Genomic DNA, 25,123 nt, shown 5'->3' on the forward strand with positions numbered 1-25,123 from the left:
ATCCATGGAGAATACATTCCAAGAACCCCAGTGGGTGCTTGAAGCTGAACATAATACCAAACTCTACATTTTTTCTATACATATATACTTATGGTAAAGCTTAATTTTTAAATTAGGTACACTAAGAGATTAACAACAATAAACAATAATAGAACAGAATTATTATAATAATATACTACAATAAAAGTTATGTGAATATGGTCTATCTCAAACTCAAAATATCTGTAAATACTAAATATTCCATCATTTAAACTACTTATACAGTTGTTCATTTTATTTTGTATATATAACTTCTCCATTAATTCATGTATTTGGGAATTTTTTTGGAGTATTAAACTTTATTTCTAATAATTCATGCATCTGCTTTTATTGAAATACATTGTTGAAATTTTCATGTGGCTATATTTGATGGTTTCTTAAGTAGCATAGAAAATGTGTGTCTTTAATTTTTAATTTTAATAAGATTGCTAATTTTAGTATTATTAAAATCAGTATTTTAGGAAACTAGGTTAAAAATTTGTTTGAAAAATAAAATTAAATCAAGGAATATATAATGTGCAGATTGGTAAAAGTCTAATTAACAAAACAAAGCTAACTTTTATGATTAAATAATTATATAATCACATGTAACTAAAACATTACTGTTGCAGTGTTAATGAAGTATGATACAAATGAATTTTTCTTGATTTTTATTTCCTAGCAAGTTTTAAGAGCTTGCATTGAACAAGTAAAAAAGTATCCAGAATTTTATACCCTCCATGAAGTTACCAGCTTACTGGGATTCTTCCCATTCAGAATAGAGATGGGATTAAAGTTAGAAAAAACTCTTCTAGTATTGGTAAGATTTATCATATGAAAGTATAAGCCTTTTTGGTCTGAAACATCATCTGTATTTCCTGTATTTATTGTATTATTTAAATTTGAATGATAAAGAGATAACTTTTTGAATATATAATACCAATCTGTGTCCCATTCTTTTTAGTTCATGGATACTAATTCTTGATGTTTTCAAAAATATCACTACTAACTTTATTTCTTTTCTTTTCTTACTTCCCATCTTCCTTAATGTTCCTAAATACAAGGAGGAAGCCCTTATTCTTTAAAGGGAATTTACTCACAAACATACTAGAAATATATGTGAAGAAGATATTTAGGTTCCACTATTGCTTTTTATGATTTGTGCTTCATAAAAAGAGAAGATGGAATTTAAAGTGTCAGGGAAATTTCATGAAACCCTTCTTTTGAACCTTTAAAAAAAATTGGGGATGGTTTAGAGTAAACATCAGGGAACATCTTGGCTTAAAGAGTTTCCACATTTGCATTTAGTAGAATAATGAATTTTCAGCTAAGAGTTTTCATGATGAAAGATACTTAGGGGAAAAATACATCAGGATTTTTGCAATAATATTTTCATTTTTTGGCTTCTTTAGGGCAATGTAAAATTTGTGAAAACAGTATTTCCCTCAATGCCTGCAAAGTTGCAGCTCTCAAAAGATAACATGTCTTCCATTGAAACACCAGAACAAAGAGCTGAAGCTATGCACTATGTAAGTAGCCAGGTGGCTTTGGATCTCAGTAATCTGTATCTCACAAAATACGTATAACTTGGTTGATCTGAAGTTCCCTTTATTACTTCCTCCCTTCTCTTCATTGCTTTGTCAAATTGTCAGTGAATGTAACCAATTAACAAGTTATGTGTTTTTTTCAGGATATTAGTAAGGATCCAAATGCAGAGAAGCTTGTTTCAAGATATCATCCTCAGATAGCTCTAACTAGTCAATCATTATTCACTTTGTTAAATAATCATGGACCAAGCTATAAGGAACAGTGGGAAATTCCAGTGTGTATTCAAGTTATACCTGTTGCAGGTTTGTGATTTGCTATGTCAGATAATGCTCTCAAAAGGATATTGGAGCCATTCCATTTCAATTGTTCAAACATAGGTGGTCATTTGTCAAATATAAAAGTCTTGGTTTAGGGAAAATGTCAATTTGACACTTAAACTCTTTGTGGGTGTGGGTGTGAGTGTGGGTGTGGGTGTGGGTGGGTGGTGCTGGGGATTAAGGCAGGCACTCTTCCAACTGAGCTGTATCCCCAGTCCTTAACACTTAAACTCAGTAGAACTTTTTCAAATATGAAGCTACTAAAGAAGTGACGAGTGTTAAGTCTACAGTATCTGTAGTCTTGTTAAGGGGTGAAAGATAGAAAAGTAATTATAACTTAGGTTGCCAGAAATACATGAAATGGTGAAGTACTTCTGTCTTTTATTTAAATGAAGGAATGCTGTACTTCTTTACACAACTTCAAATGGTTTAATTTCCAGGATTTATTTACTTGTCCATTATTGAAAATCAGACTTAAAGTAGGTCTATACTAGTTTCTCTTTTAGCAATAAAATTAAAATTTTATGTCTATAACAAATAAATTAAAGACTTTAAATGAAACAAAACTACAAATTAAAATCAAATATAAGGTATTCTGTGTGGTAAAAATCTCATCACTTTTTGCAAGTTCCTTTAAGAACTGAGTAATAATAACAGAGTACAACATTAAAAACCAGAAAATTATTTTTAAACATGGCTAGAAAAGAGCATGTTTGTCTTGCCAGTTGAGTTTGTCTTTAGTGATTTGAAAAATATTTTCGTTCAAGATTGGCAAATAAATGAGTTGTGATTCCTCTCCCCTCTGTCTCTTTGTTTAGTGATCTTTCATGTATTCTGATTTGTTTTGAATAAAGCTACCAACTACTCTTCACTTCTTTTCTTTTGTTTCTGGTTTAAGGTTCCAAACCAGTTAAAGTAATTTATATTAACTCACCACTTCCCCAGAAGAAAATGACAATGAGAGAAAGAAATCAAATTTTCCATGAAGTTCCATTAAAATTTATGATGTCCAAAACCACATCTGTTCCAGTCTCTGCAGTATTTATGGACAAACCTGAAGAGTGTATATCTGAAATGGAAGTATGTAATGGTTTTTTGTTTCCTTAAGAGAATGTACATGTTTATCCTTTTGAAGTATTACTTTTATTATGTGTCTCTAAACTTAATAGCAAAATGGTCATATATATATACATTACATCATATACCATTAATGTGTATAATTCTTATGTTTTCATGTGTCACTTAAAAATAAATTTAAGAAAATAGGAAAATTATCTGAATAGACAGTCTCATAAGAAGAGAAATGGTTGACAAGTTTATGAAAAAATGCTCAATATTATTAATCATCAAGAAAATGTAAATTAAAACCCTAATGAGATATTATTATCTTCTTATAGAATGGATATAATCAAAAAGACCAAAAAATGACAAATAGTAGTCAGGATGTAGAGAAAGAGGACCTTATATACTGTTTGTGGGAATGTAAATTAGTACAGCCACTACAGAAAAGAGTTTGGAGGTTCTTCAAAAATTTTAGAACTGCCATATGATCCAATAATCATAATTCTGGATGTATATTTAAAAGAAACAGTGTATCAGAGAGATCCCTGCACTAACATGTTTCTTGCAGCATTATTCACAGTAGCCAAGATATGGAATCAACCTAAGGGTCCATTAATGGATTTATGATGGTAAAGAAAATATGATATGTAAACACATTAGAAAACTATTCAGCTCTTCAAAACAAAACAAAAAAAGAAGATCCTGTCATTTGTATCAGGATAGATACAAATGGTATCTATCTGGAGATCATAGTGTTAAGTTAAATGAGCCAGGCGCGCAGAAAGACAATGTACAGAAAGACAAAAATTTGATTAGTATTCAAAATAGCTAGAAGAAGAGAATTTTAATTTTTATTACAAAGACATGGTAAATTTTTGAGATGATGGATAACATATATACTTAGTTGATCAGTACACAACATAAATGTACAAAAACATCACACCATACATACCTCAAGGAGTTTACACATGTCATGTATCAATTATATGTTGCAGAGCTATAAAACACTTTGTTGTATACCAAAGACTCAATCCAAATAGACTTCAAATCTCCTAGCTAGGTCCTTCATCTGAATATTTTATTGACTTACAAAGGTGTCACAAATGAGACAAAATGTATTTTTTTTTTTTTACTATATATTTTTTAGTTGTAGCTGGACACAGTACCTTTATTTCATTTATTTTATGTGGTGCTGAGGATTGAACCCAGCACCTGGCACATGCTAGGTGAGCACTCTACTGCTGAGCCACAACCCCAGCCCCTAATTTTTTTTTTTTTTAAGAGAAAGGAGGCTCTCATTATGTTGTCCAGGCTGGTGATGTCAAACTCTTGGGCTCAAGTGATCCTTCCACTTCAGTCTCCCAAATGTTGGGGACTGTAAGTGCATGCCATCAGATCTGGTTTTGATAAATTTTCTTAAAGCTTGTATGTGGAGTTTAATTTTCTTAGTGTAAAAACATAGTAAATTTTTATTCAAAATGTTATTGGTTATAAAAATCCCCATTGTGATTGTGTTAAATAAATATGTGCAGATTTATGTCTATAGATTAGAGCCCTCAACCCTGAAGTCCAGGTGAACATGAATGTGCTTTGATCTAAATTCCACAGATGTGGAGTAACCCACAAAATAAAGTATGTATGTGTGTGTGTGTGTGTGTGTGTGTGTATGTAATGTGTATGTATATTTGTAAGTGTATAAAATAGTCTTTAAATTCAAACTTAGAGTTGAATTCTCAGTCTAGAAGACGTTAAGTGATTTAACCTCCCTGAACTTCTGTTTTTTCTTCACATAAAACAAAAGTAGTAGGACCTACTTCACAAGTTTGTTGTGAGGGTTAAGTTTGGTATTTATTTAAGATACTCAGTGTACATATACTAAAAACTTAATGATGTTCTCGTCTTGGTAGTGGTTAATATGAGATTTTAACTGGCTTCATTCCTATTCAAGAATTTTAAGTGTGAAAGGGAACAGATGAATTTAATTTGATTGGTACAGAAAGTATTTGGTTAGATTGTTAATCTTTTTCAGTATACTGGTAGCTATGTGGCCTTGGGCAAATTATATAATCTGTTTATTTTGCTCATCTGTAAGACGAGTATGATATTACCTAGCTCTTTGGGTAGTTTGGGTTTAAAGCAGTTAATTCATATAAAGTATTAGATTGACAGTTGACACTGCGTATATTAGCTTTTATTCAATGTGTTTTAAAGTATTTTCTCTATGATTATTCTGTTTCTAGAAAACTTCATTAATTCAGTCTACAAGTAGTTATTGAATAGATGCTATTCTATGCACTGAGGATACAGCAGTAAATGAGAACAAAGTCTCTTCTCAGAGCTTACATTAGTAGCAGAGATTCTTAATAAGCAGCAACAAAGCAGATAGTGATACGCTATAAAGAAAAATAGAATAGGTTAAAGGGAGATAGGTGGATAGGGGCAAGACTGTTTTACATTTATGACCAAGAAGGCCTGAGAACAAGCCATATGAATAGAAACTTGAATAAAGTGAAGAAGAAACAAAATTTTAAAGTCAAATATGAAAATGTCTTTCTTATATTTAAGAGATCACACAATTTTAAGTATATTGGCCTTTTGCTTTTTATATATTTTAAGTTTTTTTCTGTTTGTTTTTGGCCTAATACTTTTTATGATGTATAGTATCACAAAGCACAGAACTTCCAGTTTTCTTATGTTTTATTCTTTTACATTTACTTTTGAATATCTACCTAAAACTTATATTGGTATGAGGTGAATGTCAAGAGGTAGCAAGTGCTATAAAGAAATGTGAAGTAGGTTAAGAGGGATAAAAAGTAACAGTGTGACTTCTTTAAGTAATGATAGATCGGGTAATATGGATCTTCCCATTGCATAAGACAACTAACTATAAGAGCCAGACTAAATATAAAACTTGCTCTCTTAGAAGCATCAAAGAACTACTAATAAGATAGTGAGGAATTATAGCCAGGGCTGAAATATCAGAGAAGAAAGGAATATAGGAGGTGTAAGCCTGTCACTTAGGGTCATTTTTGCCCTGGATGGTATTTGCCAATTCCAAAGTGGCAACCAAGAAATGAACTGTGCTGTTGGCAGCATCACAGAATTAGGGGATTACAAGTCAGAATTCACTTTTCCACCAAAGACTTAGATACCACAGGAGAAAAAGTAAACCAGAAGTAAATGAGCTTTCTCAGAGATTTGTAGCCTAAGTTTTCAGGCCCCATATTTGGAGTAAGATGCTTCTGGATTGCTAATGTCTCCACTATACTTCTAGCAAAATGAAATCAAAATAATTGTTAGAAGAAGGTACTGTTATATGGATCCTCAAATTATGATACTTCTAATTTTTAACGTCTGCTCTTCTAATTTTTGTTGCTTTCTAAGTATTCTGTAATTATTTTTATTTCTCCTTTTATCCAATAGTTTGGAGTGCTTTTTAATTTGCAAGTGCTTAGGTTTATTGTTTAAAATTTTCTTAATGAATTTCTATTTTCACTTAAGAGACAGGGTATCATTGACCAAGTACACTTGTGTTTCTGTCGAAATTTTCTTCTATTTTTCTTTTTGACTATATATTTTAACCTCATATTTGGTATGTCACAAATTCATGACCATTATCTATTCTCACATGGATATCATCTTTTCTCAACACAGCATTCTTCCTTTTTCTGTCTAATGCTTTTTTCATTGAATTCTGGTATGTCTAACACTAACATTGTTATTCCTCCTGTTTTTATTTCTTAATGTCATGTCCATTTGTTTTGTTTCAAACTTTTTGTGGTGGAATGTCTGATGTAAACAGCATATAGTTTAATTTTACTTTTTTACTAAATTTGGAACTTTTTGTTTTACTAAGAGCTACCATTTATTTGGAGGCTACCTACTCTGTGCCAGGCACTATGTAAGGAAACTTTTTATATATAGTTTCTCATTTAATCTTTGGAGTAGATCTGAGAAGCAACCCTCTTATTCCTATTTTAGAAATGAGGAATTTGAGGTTAGAGAGGTTAGTTAATTTCCCTTACTATTTGATTTTCCTTACTATTTGATTGTTGCTAGAATCTTTCTCTCAAATCTTAAACTGAAAGGTTAGTAGTATTCATATCTTATAACCAAATTTCCATAGTATTTATCTAATGTTTTCTGCCACATCAAAGAGAGCTATTCTGATGCTTTTTGTCTATTTTGGAAGGAGACATTTTATTCCTGAATGAACTAAAGCTGTGTGTGGTTCTTTTTATTTTTAAGAGCGAGAGAGAGAATTTTTTAATATTTTATTTTTTATTTTCGGTGGACACAACATCTTTATTTTATTTTTATGTGGTGCTGAGGATCAAACCCAGTGCCCCGCGCATGTCAGGCAAGCGCGTTACTGTTTGAGCCACATCCCCAGCCCTGCATGTGGTTCTTAAGTGACTAGAATAGTACATAAAGAACCATGAACTCAGTGACTTCATGTCCCAGATACAGTACCACCCTGTCCATTTTTGCCCCATCTTACATTACTCAAAAATTGTTTTCACTGAGTAGGTATGGAAAGAAAGCTACTGGGTGATATTAGGAACGCACTAGAGGTAGCAACATTTCTCTGGTTATGTTAGAAAATAGCTTCCTCACAGCAGCAAATAGGCTTTCCTACAGTTCAGCCAAGTCCAGGTGTCTACAAGAGTGCACAGGTGGGCATAAATGAAAACCTGTCTTCCTGTTTGATCCTGCATTTCTTCTTGGTGATCATCTTTTTTTTCTTTTTGTTTAGTGTAAAATCCTCTTGAGATGCAGTACTTCATAATTCACTGTTTTCTGTGCTGTTAAAATTTAGCAAATTGTTTTCCTGAACATTTCAATGGGAAAGTCAGGCTAAATAGTGATTGTAGTTTGTTGTCATCTTAAGCAAGAATCATTTAGAAACATTGGACTTTTCTTTCTACTTTTAAAAATACAACTATATATCTCAGAGATAGGGACATTAAGAAATAGGTGAAGCATGCTCTGAAATGTTTACTAATAAGTTACCAATGTATTTTCTTCTAAGACATCCAGTGAAGTTAATGAGTGCCGAAAAATTGAGACTCTTGAAAATTTGGATCTGGATTTTGATGATGATGTCACAGAACTTGAAACTTTTGGAGTAACTACTACCAAACCATCAAAGTCACCAAGTCCAGCAAATACTTCCACGGTACCCATCTTGACTGATTCCACAGCTCCCAAAGCAGCAGCTACACCTGTAGCACCATCTGCACCAGACATTTCTGCTAATTCTAGAAGTTTAACTCAGATTCTAATGGAACAATTGCAGAAGGAGAAACAACTGGTCACTGGTATGGAAAGTGGCCCTGAAGAATGCAAAAATAAAGATGATCAGGGATGTGTACCATGTGGTGAAACGGTAACCAGTTCTGACAAGTCTTTGATGCAAGATAATGACTTGAAAACATCTAATGCCTTACAGTTTGAAAATTCCAAGGAAATTGAAAACTCTAATGAAAATGATATGACTACAGATACAGTATATACCAAAGATGAAAGACTGAATGTTCTAGATAACATAGACAATTCAAAGGAAAAGTCTTCTACATCAGAAACAACTAAAACTGAAAAAGTAATTCCTTGCAGTAGTGATACAGATGAGGACTGTTTAATCATTGATACACAGTGTGAAAATAATAATGATGAAAAAATAGCTGTTGTGGGTTCTAGTTTAGGTTCTAGACCAGCGAGTCCAAATTCTTCTTCAGAACAAGTTTCTGTAGGAAACCAGACTACTACTACTACCACTTGTAATTCTGAAGAGTCATGTGTTTTAAAAAAACCTATCAAACGGGTATATAAAAAATTTGATCCAGTTGGAGAAATTTTAAAAATGCAGGATGAGCTCTTAAAGCCCATTTCCAGAAAAGTACCTGAATTGCCCTTAATGAATTTAGAAAATTCTAAACAACCACCTATTTCTGAGCAACCCTCTGCTCCTTCAGATGCCTCCAGTTGGCCAAAATCTGGATGGTCTTCTGCATTTCAGAAGCCAAAAGGACGTAAGTAAATATTTACAAAGAACTTATGCTATTTTAAATATTCCTTTTTTAACTTTTTCTCCTTCATTCTTTCACAGTCTCTATTATGGCCGGTGCTGTAATCTTTACCTAGTCATTGATACTGAATCTTTTAGTTTCCTGATCAGTATTTCAGTTTCCTGAATATCCTCTCTAGATATGTACCAGAGGTTTATGGGTTTTATAACTTAATGTTTATCCACTGTGTAAGGTGGCTGCTAAGCTATAGGTAATGTGGTTTAGCAAACTGAAGAAGAGGAAATGCACCAATTATAAACATTGATCAGACCAATATTTGTACTTGTGTTAGACTATAGTTTGTTACTTTTGAATTTTGTGAAATAAATGTAAATCTCTTCCCCAGCTCTGCCTATAATAGGCATAACGTTACTTTTTAAACTTTTTTTCTTTTAATTTGACGTACTGTCTCACTAATTTATACTTTGCCTAAAGTTAATGAAGGTAATACTAGAAGGAAGAGAACAACTCAGTAGTAGGGCATTTATCTAACATGTATGAGGCCCTAGATTTTATCCCCAGCACTGGGGGAAAAAAAAAGAAGAGAGAGAGAGAAAAAAAACTTTAAAGCTTTGATTTCAGCTAGATTTGTAACAGTTCCAGTAAATAGAAATGGTAATAGTGTGAGCATCAATTAGGTGGAGGAAGTAGAAAGTAAAGTTGGTAAAAGCTTAAAAAATAGTTAACTGAATTGTTGTATACTGAATTATGATGATAAAATACTAATGTATTTTAAAATAAAAATGAGAAATATTATTTTTAAAGGATTGCCATATGAACTTCAGGACTATGTTGAAGATACATCGGAATATCTTGCTCCTCAAGAAGGAAATTTTGTTTATAAGTTGTTTAGCCTGCAAGACCTGTTATTACTTGTGCGTTGCAGTGTCCAAAGAATAGAGACAAGACCACGTTCTAAAAAACGGAAGAAAATCAGAAGAGTAAGTTGTTTTGGGGGGATTAAAATGGGATAGCAAAGGTAGATCAACAGCAAATATTTAAAATACCATTAATATGAAGTTTAATTTTAAATTGTTTATCATTCTTATAGTGTTTTTAGTAAAATACTGAGATCAATTTTAATAAGGACAAGTGTTTAATTATACATAATAGTCATTAATACCAGTAACATCCTTACATAGACCATACCAACTTATGAAAAGTTCACCATCATAAATTTGACCTAGTTTGGCACATTTATTCCTGTTTTCTATGTGAATTTCGATTTCTGTGATGACATACAAGCCCCCCCCCCTTTTTTTTATTGGGCTTAACAATATAATGATCTTGACATATCATACATTTGAATCAAATGGGGTATTGGAACTTTTCTTGGTTTATTTGAAAGTACAAGTTTTGATAGATAGGCTTTCACACACATTTGAATCGTTTTCAGGATTGTTAGAAGACCAAATCTCTTTTCGCTGTTGTTTGGGGATTAGGTATCAACATTTTCTTCAGTTTAAGAAATTTTTGATAATTGCTCCTTAAATCAAAAGGCTTCTCTATTTGATATTTGAAGTTCTGTTTCAGACTAGTTAGCATATTTTTGTGTGACTATTGAATGAATTCTGGTAAGTAAAGAGAAGCTTCTATATTATAATTAATTATGTAAGAAGTATTAAAGTATTTTGCCTTTTTTTTTCTTAAAAAATTTTTTCCATTGTGTTTATTTGTCACATACCTTTTTTTTTTTTTTTTTATTTTCTTGTCTTGCTATCTAAACCAGCACCAATAAAAATCATTGTTGACCACTTTAGGTTGTCAGTGTGTTTTGGAATAGTGATTAGATGAATAAAGAATAGTGGTATTTTCCAGTACTGATCCTGGTAGAGTATTCCCTGACTTTAAAGAATAACTAAAGGAAAAGAAGTGCTAAAAACGTGAAATTTTACAGACCAATGATTTTGAATTACATGTATCTAGGAATGCTTTTTTCTTTCTCGGAGGTGAGTGCTAGGGATTGAACCCAGGGCCTCACCCATTTTAGTCAAATGCTCTACCATTGAGCTACATCCCTAACCCCTGGAAAGTGTTTTTTATAAAGGAAAAAATCAAGGAATAACAAATTCTATAGGTTTTCTGGTAGCCTTCTCTCAGATAAATGCCGATAATCTCTGAATTAAGAATTTTACTTTGTTATTTTTCTTTCCTAATTTGTAGTTAGCTGGGATGAATTTAATAAGTATAAACTTGAACACTTGTAGTATCAGTACTATCGATTGTATTTTCAGTGTTTAATTCTATACTTCTTACTTTCTGTCTCTTATTTATTTTGGGACTACCCTTACTTCTTTTACTTCCTACCCTCTGAACCCATACCACTTTATTTTTTGTTTTGTTTTGGGTTTTTTGGTAATAGTGATAGAACCCCGGGGGCACTTTACCACTTGAGCCATATCTCCAGCCCTTTTTTATATTTTATTTTTAGAGGCAGAGTCTTGCTGAGTTGTTTAGGGCCTCACTCAGTTGTTAAGGCTGGCTTTGAACTTGCAATCCTCCTGCCACTGACTCCCAAGTTGCTAGGATTACAGTCATGTACCACCCTGCCCGGTAGCACTTTGTATTTCTCTTTTAGCCTATAGCACTTAGAAATTATTGATGGCTAGTATCTCTTAAGAATAGCATAGGGAAATTTCAGATATTAACTTACTTCTTAAACAATACAAGTTGGCAAGAACTTTATCATTCACTGGACTCAAGTGAAATTGATAAATGTCCAGACATAACCTTATAGGAGAAGATTCATCCTTCATCAAGATGGTATCAAAACAATTGAGCCCCAAAAGAATGTCTGGATAGAAATCTCATATTTCTGGGCTGGGGTTGTGGCTCAGTGGTAGATTGCTCACCTAGCATGCACGAGGCACTGGGTTTGATCCTCAGCACCACATAAATATAAAAGATATTGTGTCCACCTAAAACTTAAAAATAAATAAATATTTTTAAAAAAAGAAATCTCATATTTCTGAATGTGTCAAACCGAGAAAAATTTTAAAATTTTCAATGAATGCTTATCATACCTGTATGTGATGTTCACTACACATGGTTTAAATCCCAGAGTTGAATGTCTGCTCCTTGGAATCATGTCCCATTCATCTTTGTTTTTCTTAAATGTTCTATGCCATAGGAACTCAATAAATAATTCTGAAAAAATGAGAAAAATTGACGAATTGGGAGAACAGGAACATTGTTGAAGAAGGGTACTTCGGGGAAAGTTGAGGCACTAGTGTGAAATTTTTCTTTCTTTTTTTGGTACTGGAGATTCACAGAGTCATATCCCCAGCCCTTTTAATATTTTACTTTTGAGACAAGAGTCTCGCTAAATTGCTGAGGGCTGGCTTTGAACTTGTGGTCCTCCTGTCTCAGCGTCCTGAATTGCTGGATTATAGGCCTGTGCCACTGTGCCCAGCAAAAAATATTTTTAATGCTACTTTTTAAGTAGGTAAGGATACATTCTCATAAATATTTCTATCTTAAAACCAGCTTAAAGCTTAAAAATACTTAGAAGCTTCTTTAACCTCTGCTGTTCAAGAACTTTACCTTGCCAGGTATTGTAGGACATACCTATAATCCCAGCTACTCAGGGGGCAGGGGCCTGAGGCAGGAGGATTACAAATTCAAGTCCACCCTGAGCGATTTAGCAAAACCCTATCTCCAAAGAGCTGAGGTTTGTAGCTCATGATTGTTAGCATGTCGATTGCCCTGAGTTCAATCCCCAGTACTACCAAAAAAGAAAAGGAAAAAGAAGGAAATTAATACATCTCTCCTTTGTTTTCCTCTGATACTTCAGTTCTGTTATCATGGTTGAGATTTTAATTCCCAGTATCACTTACACTTCCTCATCAAAACTCTGCTTAACAAGACCTGCATTTTAGAGAACCTAAAACAGCAGCCAGTTTCAAGTGATGAAACAAAGAGGCTAATTTGGATTTTAAGATAAAACTGAAATTCACTGAGTTCTGTGCATAATTATGAAATCCAGACTGAGTAACTCTGGATAATGTGATATTATCTGTTATTGTCTGTCACAGTTAACCACATATCCTAAGTGCTATGTTGAAAAATGATTAAAAAGTTCAGATTCAGTTATTTAAAATTTATATAGGCATTGTAGAACCAGAATAATGGTTTTATTTGTTTGTTTATTTAAATATTTTGGCACCGGGGACTGAACCCAGGGGCACTTAACCACTGAGCTTCATCCCTTTTTATTTTTTATTTTGAGACAGGGTCTTGTTAAGTTGCATAGGGCTTCACTAAGTTGCTGAGGCTGGCTTTGAACTTGTAATTATCCTGCGTTAGCCTCCTAAGTCACTGGGATTATAGGCATGATCCACTTTACCAAGCAAAAAAAGGGATCTTGAAGGTGCTAAATATTGAGGAAAATAAAAGATAATTAATAATTTTGATGAAAAGTTACTAGCATGGAATATCTATTTAGAAATATATGTAAAGATTTAAGAGATTTATGTGAAAAACAGGAAGACAGAACCAAGAAAAGCTTTCACTTGGGGGAGAACAGAGTAGGAGCCACCTATCACATGGGAAGGGAAATAATGAATTTAGTTTTTATAATACAGGAATCTTGATTTTAAATTTTCACTTCAATTTTGGGTTGCTAAGGAAAGATAAAATACTCAGGCCTTCCTTTCCCATGGCTTCCTAGAGATGGCAGTAGAATACATATAGAAATTAAAACCAAATTTAGGATATAGTTAATGCAAAACCTTGAGTACCAGCCCAGATTCTACATTTTTGAATGATTACCAAGTTATTCATGTGCATATTGACATTTAGGAATCACTACTTTTTAAAGTCTTACAAAATTCAGAGGTAATCATATAAACCATACTCTTTCACATGTTGATAACAAAAATTTTATTGTATTTGAATTGTTCTTATTACTACCATTATGCTAAGTCTACCAAGTTAGTCACTTCTTGACTAACTTGCAACATGGCTCAATTCAGCAACATTGATGAAATATTTTCAGATGTATTTGTGAGTGCAGTATCTTAGTATAATTTCAAAAGTGCTATCTAGCCATATCATTCTGAGTAAGTTACTGAAATCTCATGTTTCTTTTTCTGCAACTGGAAATAGAGTTCTGCTAAGAGGAGAGTTTTTAGACTGGGGTTGTAGCTCAGTTGTAAAGTGCTTGCTTGACATGCTGGAAGCTCTGGGTTCAATCCTCAGCACTGCAGAGCAGGGGGGAAAAAAGAATTTTCTTTGACAAACATGAGGACAATGAATAAGAATAATGTTTTATTATTTCACAAATATGTATATTTTTACATATTCTCCTTTAGTGGTTATAGTCATTTCTTGTGCTTGGCTATAGTCATTTTACTTAATTTGTTTGGAATCCTGACCAGTAAACCCTGAATGGATAATTTCTCAGACACCTAGTATCTAGAATAAAATCTTTTATATTAATGAAGATAAATGACATCCACAATTGTTAATGTGGTTATTAATGCTTATTCATTCATAGGATTAAAACAAGCTGCTCAGAGTATTAGACAATGGAACTAATGCTTAAAAGGGCAAACAACTACAAAAACCTTTACTTTTTTTTCCTCTTGAGAATTATTAGTATATATTATAGTCATTGCTTCCCAGCATCTAGCTTTGAATCTTTGGACAATTATGTATGATAGGTTCTATTCCAACGAGTCTGTCAATCACATTCCCTGACAGAAATTTTTAAAAAAAATACACACACACACACACACACATAGGTATAGTGATTTACACTGGGGATGAGGTGGTGGTGAGGAATCTTCCTTATCCATTTATCCTTTCTTGCCTGAATCAACCAAGGGTTCTTTTGCCCATCAAGGGCAGATATGTTCATCTCTCTGTCTGAATCCTATTCTGTATGAAAGGATGAAATAAGATTACCTGAAAGCATTTGAAAGCTGCAAAGCTATGTAGGCAATTATATTTGTTATTAATAGTAAATAATGGAGCTTTGAAAAACTATAATCTTGAATTTCAGCAATTTCCAGTTTATGTACTACCAAAAGTAGAATATCAAGCTTGTTATGGAGTTGAAGCTCTAACTGAAAGTGAACTTTGTCGCTTATGGACAGAAAGTTTATTGCATTCCAACTGCTCGTTTTATGTTGGTAAGTTATATAAGAGGCTTTCTTTTTAATTCTTTTGTAAATACATACATTTAAATTCAATTGGAAAACTTCCATTTTTGAACTTGCTTGTTTTTATTTTTCTAATTGTGTTAACATTCCTCTTAAACTCCCATTTCTACTCTAGATTTAACCTGCAAAATGGAATTAGTGATAGCAAATGTTTCATTTTTTCCTCTTATTCCATATCAATCTCACTATACATGAGTGTCAAAATAATCTTTTGTTTTTAAATTCTTATTTAACAGATAGTTAACTAAAAATAATAGATGTATATTCTAACAAGCTACTTTTAAAAGTACTATTTAATTGGTTTACTATTTAATTGATTCATACTTTTTTGAAATTTTCATAAAATTATAATAACACTGTCTTTAAATCTCACATTAATGAAGTGACTTTTTACTTTTTTGTTTTTGTGTTTTACAGGGCTAGAAATTAGGCAGGGGTTTGACTGGCTGGGTTCATTTACAATGAACATACCTCATGTGATAGATTATTTGCTGATCATTTGTTTTCTCCCATTAGAATGCCTAATCCTATATAGCTCAGTTCATTCCATATGTCTCAGTCCCTCCTAATCATCCCAAGTTGCCCCTCCATATGATCTTTTCCTTTTTCCCATCACTCAGTGTACCATCTTTCACCTTTTATCTTTTACTCTCTTTTTGTTGTCTTCTACTTATCTCTTTTTCCTGTTAGACAATATGTGGTTTGAGGTTAGTCTGATGGAATTCTGTATTTATGCAATGGGTAGCATAATGTCTTGTATGTAATAAGTGCTGTGTATTTTCCTCGCCTAATGCAGGAAAAGTTGTTCACTTGGAATTTTCCCCTTATTTTGGCTAACCAATATTTTGTTTTCATATTTTATGAAATATAGACTGATCACTATTCATCTAATAACATAATAATGAAATAATTAATTCACTCTGCCTAACTCCACCTCTTTCATATGCACTGGTGGAAGTTTATTGTAGTAGTTTTTTAATTAGTAACCAGGATCTTAATGTTTCTCCAGAGACTTCACACTAATAGTCTTCATGTCAGCTGCTTGATAGTAATTGCCAACCACATCCACTTTAGGAAAAGACCCACCAAAACTTTATCAGTGAACTGAACTGACTGATGAGAGAGATTCATTTTTTAAAACTATTTTTATTATTTGTTGATGGACGTTTATTTTATTTTATTTTTTTTATTTATATGTGGTGTAGAGAATCGAACCCAGTGCCTAACACATGCTAGGCAAGCTCTCTACCACTGACCACTGAGCCACAACCCCAGCCCCAAGATTCATTTTTTATTTTTTAATGCACAGTTTAACAGATAAAACTACCATCATTGATTGTGTGGATTATTTCATCTACAGTATTCTTAAAAAGTCTTAAGTAATCATTGCCACGTGTTCTGGTTTTCCTCAGTGAACCTATCCACATAAGAGCCATTCATTTTAGTGTGATGGAATAATGTTTGGTTTCTGTGACAACGGTTTGACTAAATCAAAACAAAAACATGTATGGTTGTGGGTTTTGGGCTTGTTTTCCATTTTTATATGGATACACACACACACACACACACACACCACATATTTGTTGTTTTGATGCTGACCTTCCATATTCTAGTGGTAGTGGCAAGTGCTCTACCACTGAGCTATACTTCACATGGAAATGTATTTTAAAGCATGTGAGGTTTGAGGTGTTTTTTGTTTTGTTTAATATTATAGTACTTCTTAAGAAAAATTTTCAAGAAAAATACTTAAAGAGCTTGTTAAAATGGAGCTTTCTAACATCTTACTTAATAGGTCTGAATTAGAAATAGAAGGCTTTCCATTTCTAACATGTTCTCAGATGAGGTTGATGCTGCTAGTCCAGGGATCACACTTGGAGAACCACTTCTATAGCTCATAGATTCTTTTTCAGGAAGCTCAAGTACACTTGTTTTTTGTTGTTGTTTGTTTGTTTTGTTTTTTGTTTGTTTGCTTGCTTTACTATAAGCACATTCCCCTCTTTCCCTAGATTACAGTACTTTTTTTTTTCCTACTTGCCCCATGCCCCATAAAAACAGTAAGATTGACTGACTGGTTGATTTTTAATGTGTGTGGTCCTGGGGATTGAACCCAGAGGTGCTTTACCACTCAGCTACAACCTCAGCCCTTTTTATTTTTTGAGACAAGATTCTCAATAAATTGTAGAATCTGTCCTCAAACTTGGACTCCTCTTGCCATAGCCTCCTTGGATTAAGGATGTGTACCACCTTGCCTGGCTAAGATTTACTCCTTTAAGAAAGCATCCAAAGTAGTCTTACCACAATTTCTGTATCACCCTCCAGTCCTATAATGTATATCAATTCTATATAGTTGGTATACAAGCAGTAGTCCTCACTGTGCACAATTCTTATAAGTATAAATACCAGTTATGACAACATATTAACAGTGAGTAATTGCATACAATCTTCCCTGTTTGCTCTGATCACTACATAGATAATAGATGCACATCATAATCACTGGCAAGTTGTGCCACCTCATTCATGATCTGTGACTAATCACTATTCACCTATCATTGAGTTCGTGTACAGAAAAGAAGCATACAATTGTGTTACCTCCTTATCTTCCAGTGTTAAACCCATGTAATATTTGTAAAAGTGGATACTCAAAAGAGGGAATTGGCCAACACAGATTAAAATAAAGAAAAAAAAATTAATATTGCTAGAAATGAAATTTGAATCATACTTACCTGGAGTTATAGAAGAAATAACTGACAGTACAAGTGTTGACACTCCTACTCCTCAAGAAACTCTAGATTTTCTGCTAGAGGAACTTAGTGAAGGCTACTCTGTTGACATAAATGAGGAAAATTCTTGTGACATAAAAAGTGAAGAAGTGACAGCAGCATAAGATTTTATATTAAAGGAACTCCTGGGATACTTCGTGACATTGAATGCTCAAAGGATGTACTGTTTGAAGCTATTTCACCATGACATAGAAAAGATGCTTTCTTTCTACATGAGTTGTTTAAGAATGCAACAAGCACTATTCAAAATATTCTTGATAAGGAATTTTGGCGGTGGGGGAGTAGCAGGAATTTGGCCCAGGAATGCTTTACCACTGAGCCGTATTTTATTTTTGAGATAGGGTCTCACTAAGTTGCTGAGGCTAGGTTTGAACTTGTGATCCTCCTGCCTCAGTCTCCTAGATCGCTGGGATTACAAGCATGTGACACCATGCCAGGCTGGTTTTATAAATAAACTAAATACATACTTTGCTGTTTTTTTCATTTCCCTATGCACTTATAATTGATGGAAAATTTGTTTTGACAGAATACTTAAAGGTGGTAGAATAATCATAGTTTTTAGATTACTTATATAATATCATACATAATAATCATATGTTATTAAAAATTGCTTGCATAGTTTTCACCAGTATGATCATTTGTATGGTCCTGCCCTGCAAACAAAGCAAGGCCTACCTATGTATATATAGGTATACATGTATGAACGCATGCATACAAAGCCTTTATTTGTACTATATAAACAGTGCCTCCCAACTTTGACACATCTGAAAAACATTTGTACAACATACTGTGATGCACAGAGATCTCAAGATTGCTTGTAAGTGAAGGGCATTGGCCAGAAAGCTTTTATCCTCCCAAGCCCTGCTCAGCTGCCCCAAGGACTAAGAAGATAAGTATCTCAGGCATATAGTTAATTCATTTTAAGCTCACAGGTCAGGAAGCTTCAAGGTTGATAGTTGTAATCTTAAGGAGGTAGACCTTCATAGTACTTAGGATGATTGTCTGTATAGTTTTTTGACAGACTGTATTTGATGTATATTATAATATGTACTTTTTTATTGAGTTTCCTTAAAAATATAAGAACTGTTAGTCTCTTCAAGGCTTATTTTGTAAGCATCTAAAAATATAATATGCCAGGTGTGGTGGCACACATCTATAATCTCAACAACTCAGGAGTCTGAGGCAAGAGGATTGCAAATTCGAGGCCAGCCTCAACAATTTAGGCTCTAAGCAACTTAGCTAGACCTGTCTGAAAATAAAAAATATAAAGGGTTAGGGATGTAGCTCAATGGTTAAGTGCCCTTGAGTTCGGTCCCCAGTACCAAAAAATAAAATAGCACTTAATATCCTTTTTCTATGTTATTAAACCATTAAAATGTACAAGTTTGTTATTAGAAATGTCACTATATAATTTTTTGCAAATGTACACATATACTTATGAAAATAGACCAAAAGGACTAAGATGACAGTATGTTTGTGGACGACAATGCAGTTAAGCCATCAACCACACTAAAACGATAATTGTTATAGATAGGTATATTAATAACCATATGTCATAGGAAAATATTTGCAAAAAATTATATATTATGCAGGTTTGGGGCATAGTATTCTCTGTATGTTCATTTGGTTAATTCTTTTTTTCTCAAGTCTTTTATATACTCATACTCATTTTTTAATCAGCATATTCTACCAATCCCTTAAGATATGTTAAAATCTCCCTAAATTATGAATATTTATTTTTAATCTGTTATCTTAGTTTTTTACATTATATATTAGGCTATGCAACTAAATGCACATAAATTTAAAGTTACAAAAAAGAAATGTCACTGTATAATGACTGTTAGGAAAAAAGACGTGAAACTCAAACTTTGTGTAACAAGGCTGTTGGAACAGATGGATTTGTTGTCTAGAAGGAAGGCATCTGTTAATAACGTTTCTAATTGAATTCTTTAAGCATAAAGCAAATGAAATTAAAGTGGGCTAGATATAAAAATGAGATATCAAATTATATGTATTTTTTGTTGTTCCTATGATTGACATCAATATGCCTGGTAATTAGACAACCCAATATTAAGAGTTTAAAAAAATAAAAATCTAAAAACAGTATTATTTTAAAACAATATCACTTTTAGTCATGGTGAGTGTTTCTCTTATTCTCCTTAATAAACCATGACTTGATTGTATAACATTTGTCTCAGGGCTAAGTTTTGTTTCACTCTTCCTTGGTTTGGTATATCATAAGGCATCAGTGATGTGTCTCAACCCTGTTTTGTTTAAAACATACACATGACTTTTTAAAATAGAAGTGTTATTTTGGACATGTACTGTTTTGCTTTTTGGAATTCTAGATTCATATCATGCTTATAAAAAAATAAAGACTTTGAATCAGGCATAATCCTATGCACCTATAGGATTATAGGTGCATGCCTATAATCTTAGGTGCTCAGTAGATTGAGGCAGGAGGATTGTAATTAGGGATTACCCTTAGTAAATTAGTGAGATCCTGTCCCAAAATAAAATTAAAGGGGCTGGGAATATACTCAGTGGTAGCATGTACAAGGCCCTGGGTTTAATCCCCAGTAGTGCAAAGAAAAATTACTAAACAGACTGCTTAAACCACAAGAAATCTCATGGTGTACTTTAAATAATTAGCCATATTTTTTATAATCTAATTTTCATCTTAAAAACCACATGTGTAAAGATACATAGAACATGCCCAGTCTATAAATTTTGATTTTTAAGTGCTTGTTTTAACAATAAGTATATATTTTCCTTGAAAAACTCAATAAAAATGCAACTTTAATGGAAATTAGAAATAGTAATATTAGAAGAGTTATTCTTTTTTTAATCTTTTTAAATTTTTTTTTCAGTTATTAATGGACCTTTATTTAAGTAATTTATTTATATGTGGTGCCTGAGAATTGAACCTAGTGACTGACACATGCTAGGCAAGGGCTCTACCACTGAGCCACAACCCCAGCCCTGAACAGTTATTCTTAAATTGTTGGCTTAGGGATTATTTTGTGTTTGTGGATATTTGTATAAACTTTTCTACATTCAGCAAAGATTTTTAAATGAATATGTATTTCTTTTATAATTTGATTTTTTTGTAATTTTAAAATATAGCTTTGCTCGATAGACTTGATGAAATTCGTATTATAATTATTAAAATTTTGTAAAAATTTTCTTGAAGGAGAATGGGTGACTTGTTGGGCTTTTGTTTTTTAAATACCTTGTTTGCTTTTTTTTTTAAGTTTGATATTTTATTTTTAGGGCATATTGATGCATTTACTTCAAAGCTTTTCCTGCTAGAAGAAATTACCTCAGAAGAATTAAAAGAAAAACTTTCAGCACTCAAGTAAGAAAGTTCACTTTGTGACAGAATTGAGAAAAACTTATTAGTATGATAACTAGTTTTCCTTTACTTCTAAATATTAAGTTTGCCCATCCTACCAAGCGTTTTTGTATACCAAAACTAAATGAATTTATTGTACTCAGAACTTTAAATGCCTAAATGCAAAGGAAAATAACTTATAAATATTATCTCATTTGTATCTCACAATTTTCTATGAAAGGCTGGTGTAGTGTCTTTGCCATTTTATATATGAGAACTAGAATTTATAGGTCCTTGCCTCCAGAGCACATTTCTGAGCTAATGTCAGACAGTCTAGCTCTTAGTTGGTATGTTGAATTCACCACTTAAATGAGAAATTGTCTTAATTTACACTAATTTCGTAGTACTAGCTCTGAGGCTTGATGTTTTTTTAAGAGTCCCAGATTCAAACTTGAACTCTCTGCTTTAAATATATCCTCTTTTGTTTCTAAGAATTGCTTTTCTTGGGCAGTAACTTTTCTTTACACATGTGAATAGAAAAACTACTATACCCCACTCTCTGCCTGCCTCACTTCTCTCAATGAAAATGATTTTTTTTAAAGAAATATTAAGTTAGGATCTAGAAGAGATACTAAAAAAAAAAAAACCAGAATAACATTTAATTTCCCTTTAGTTATCCCATTCTAATCAGTAGCTTCTCTGTCATTGCATATTTAAAGTACCCATCAAATATTTGAAAACTAATTTACACCATCTTTAAAAGCAATACTCTTCTGTATTTTTAAAAGTATGTGATTTCAACATACAACAGTGATCTTTTTATAACTGCTTAACACAAGGCCAATACTTTGATTATAAAAGAAAATCAAGAAATAACAAAAATAAAAGTTTATCATTTTTTTATTCAAATGTTTAAAAGTTTAGCATTCTGTTTTATATTGTCACATCTGTTTTCCTATGTTATTGAGGGCATTTCTTTTCCTGAGAAGCTATAATTATTAATAATTAAGTGTTTTGGCTTAATTTTATATAAATTTCTTCTGTTTAATAGGGTTTCAAGTTTATTTAACATTCTCCAACACATTCTAAAGAAATTAAGTAGGTAAGTATTTTTTGGACACTTTGCGCTGATTTGTCTGATTTTCTTAGGAAAATATTCTTAGAAACTTTGAAAATATGTTATTAACAATCAATGAGAAAGACTAGAAGTACAAGAATTATTTTATTGAAGTTGAAATTGTAAAAAATACAAGTAAAAAGATAATGTGATAGTATCTGCTTTAATGAACTTGCAAATATATTTTCTAAAAGGCCATTGTATCGGTTTCCTATTGTCCATATAACAAATTGTCCCTATTACAAGTAGCTTAAAGTAATATGAATTTATAGTTCTCTTTATAGTCCTGAAGACCTGAAATCCAGAATCAGTTTCACTGGCTAAGGTCAAGGTGTCAGCAGGCCTGCTTTCTTCTGGAGCTTTTTTTTTTTTTCTTTTCTTTTCTTTTGATACTGTGTCTTGCCAAATTATCCAGGCTGACCTTGAACTTGTGATCCTCCTGTCTGAACTTCCAAAGTTGCTGAAATAACAGGCGTACATTGCCAAGCCTTCCTTCTCTCTCTCAGTTTCTAGTACTCAGCTGTATTCCTTGACTTGCAGCCCTTTCTTCCATCTTCAAATTTCATCACTCAGATGTCTGCATCCAGATGACACTGCATTGTCCCTACTGTAATAGTATTTTCCTCTGCCTGCTTCCTGTAAGGACCCTGGCCCTACTCAAGTAATCCAGGATCATCTCCTCATCTCAGAATCCTTAATTTAAACACTTTTGCAGAGCCATTAAAGTTAATGTATTCACAGGTCTGGAGACAGGATACAGACATCATGGGAGACCGTTATTCAGACTAACAAAGTTTTTGTTCAGGACAAAGAAGCCACAGAGAACTAGTAACCAAAGTTTTTAAGTCTGTGGCAAATTTAAGAATATGAATTCTCCAAATGATTATTTGTCCAACTTATATGAATTTTTACTTACTTTCTGTCATGAAAAGAGAAATAGACAACAATTCAGTAGTCTGAACTCAAATTTCCAAGTTCAAGTTCTAACTCTCCACTTAAATTATACAACCAGATGTGAATTTCCTTATTTGTAAAATAATGTTGTCGGGTACAGTAAGTACCTGAGTACTTTTTAGTTCTAAGCAGGTACAGTACGTATATATGAAACTTGCCAGATGCTTTTGAATTTTTATTGTCAATCTTATTTCACTTGTTACTAATTTTCTTATTTATTTATTTATGGTGCTGGGGAGTGAAAACCTCACACATGCTAGGCAAGCACTCTACAATTGAGCTATATTCCCCAGTTCGTATATTAGTTTTCTATCATAGCTGTAAAATATCAGTTTTGTAAAACAACACAAATTTATTATTTTGCAGTTCTAACTGGTCATACTGGGTTAAAATCATAGTATTCACTTGTCTGAATTTGTTTCTCAGTAGGATTTCCCTGTGAGTCTTTTCAGCCTCGTTCCACGTTTAAAGGCTCTTGTGATTACATTGGGCCCACTTGAATAATCCAGGAAAATATGACCATTTTAAAATTAGCTGATTAATCACCATAGTTCCATCTGCTACCTTTCCCCTTTGCCATGTAAGATAACCAGGGTGTGGAAAAAAAAAAAAAACATTTTTAGGAGGCCACTATTCTGCCTACCAGAGTTGTATGTCTTTATATTTTTTCATGTACATTGCATTCGTATGGCATGTGTATGATACTTGTCCTTGGAGTGTCTCATTCTCCATAAATTAAATACATTGCTCTGGAGCAGGGCAGGATGGCACAGCTTGGGAGGTTGAGGCAGGAGGATCACTTGAGCCTAGGAGTTCAAAACCAACCTGGGCAACATAACAAAACCCATCTCAAAAAATACGTATACATTTTTCTGTAAACCAAAGTTTTCTTCATTTTTAGTGATTTTAGTGATTTTCATTAGTAAAATCTCAATCTTTGAAATGTTATTTATTCCTGCTTCTTTATCAATTATTATTTCCTTATATTAAAGTGATCAAGAGAAAAAAGTTTCTAAAGGATAAGAATAATTTTGGGGACCTTCTTCATCAACATCTATTACTTTTAATTTAAAAAGTTAATGAAAATGCCTGAGTGTGGGGATATGTGCCTGTAATCCCAGAGACTAGGGAGACTGAGGCAGGAGGATCCCAAGTTCAAGGCCAACCTCACTAACTTAGCAAAGTACTAAGCAACTTATCAAGACCCTGTCTCAAAATGCAAAAGGACTGGGGATGGAACTCAGGGGTTAAGTACCCCTGGGTAAAATCCCCTGCACCAAAAAAAGAAAATGTTAATGAAAATGTAACTTAAAGATTTGTAGGAGATCTGTATAACTGAAGTATGATTAATCTCTTTTTTTATTAATGTGAGAAAGAACTGTTCCCCTTTGATCCAGAAAATGTGTAATCCCAAGAAAGCACAGTGTATTAATCATCCTATTAGCTCTTTATGGTTATATATTGAATCCCTTAAAGCTTTCTAAGAAAAAAAAGAAAAATGTGGATTGGATGTTTGACATAACTGATTATTGTGACAGTAGAGGATCGTGATTAAGCCTGTGGAATTTGACTGCCTGGGTTTATATATAAACCCTACTATACCCACAACTTTGGGCAAATTGCTTCACATCTCTAATTTGTTTATTTATCACCGATGTGGAGTTAATAATTAATATTATGCCTTGAAGATTTGTTGCAGAGGATTTAATGAAAAAATGGATATGAAGCAGTGTAACATTTGTTGGTTCGTGATAAAAATTC

The 25,123-nt window shown here is 32.8% G+C and overlaps 1 protein-coding gene across 5 annotated transcripts in view; it reads left to right on the forward strand.

Moving 5' to 3' along the window:
- Positions 1 to 25,123, forward strand: part of Ice2 (interactor of little elongation complex ELL subunit 2) — a 42,946-nt gene that overhangs the window by 10,991 nt on the left and 6,832 nt on the right. For all 5 annotated transcript variants that reach the window (XM_078049532.1, XM_078049531.1, XM_078049533.1 and 2 more), the window contains 9 exons: positions 701 to 838; positions 1,431 to 1,547; positions 1,709 to 1,868; positions 2,782 to 2,963; positions 7,978 to 8,977; positions 9,779 to 9,954; positions 15,018 to 15,147; positions 21,231 to 21,315; positions 22,343 to 22,393. In XM_078049532.1, coding sequence (XP_077905658.1) covers positions 701 to 838; positions 1,431 to 1,547; positions 1,709 to 1,868; positions 2,782 to 2,963; positions 7,978 to 8,977; positions 9,779 to 9,954; positions 15,018 to 15,147; positions 21,231 to 21,315; positions 22,343 to 22,393 — 2,039 coding nt within the window. The remainder of the gene's footprint in view (positions 1 to 700; positions 839 to 1,430; positions 1,548 to 1,708; positions 1,869 to 2,781; positions 2,964 to 7,977; positions 8,978 to 9,778; positions 9,955 to 15,017; positions 15,148 to 21,230; positions 21,316 to 22,342; positions 22,394 to 25,123) is intronic.

Source organism: Ictidomys tridecemlineatus, chromosome 5 (genome assembly GCF_052094955.1).
Source record: "Ictidomys tridecemlineatus isolate mIctTri1 chromosome 5, mIctTri1.hap1, whole genome shotgun sequence".
NCBI lineage: Eukaryota > Metazoa > Chordata > Mammalia > Rodentia > Sciuridae > Ictidomys > Ictidomys tridecemlineatus.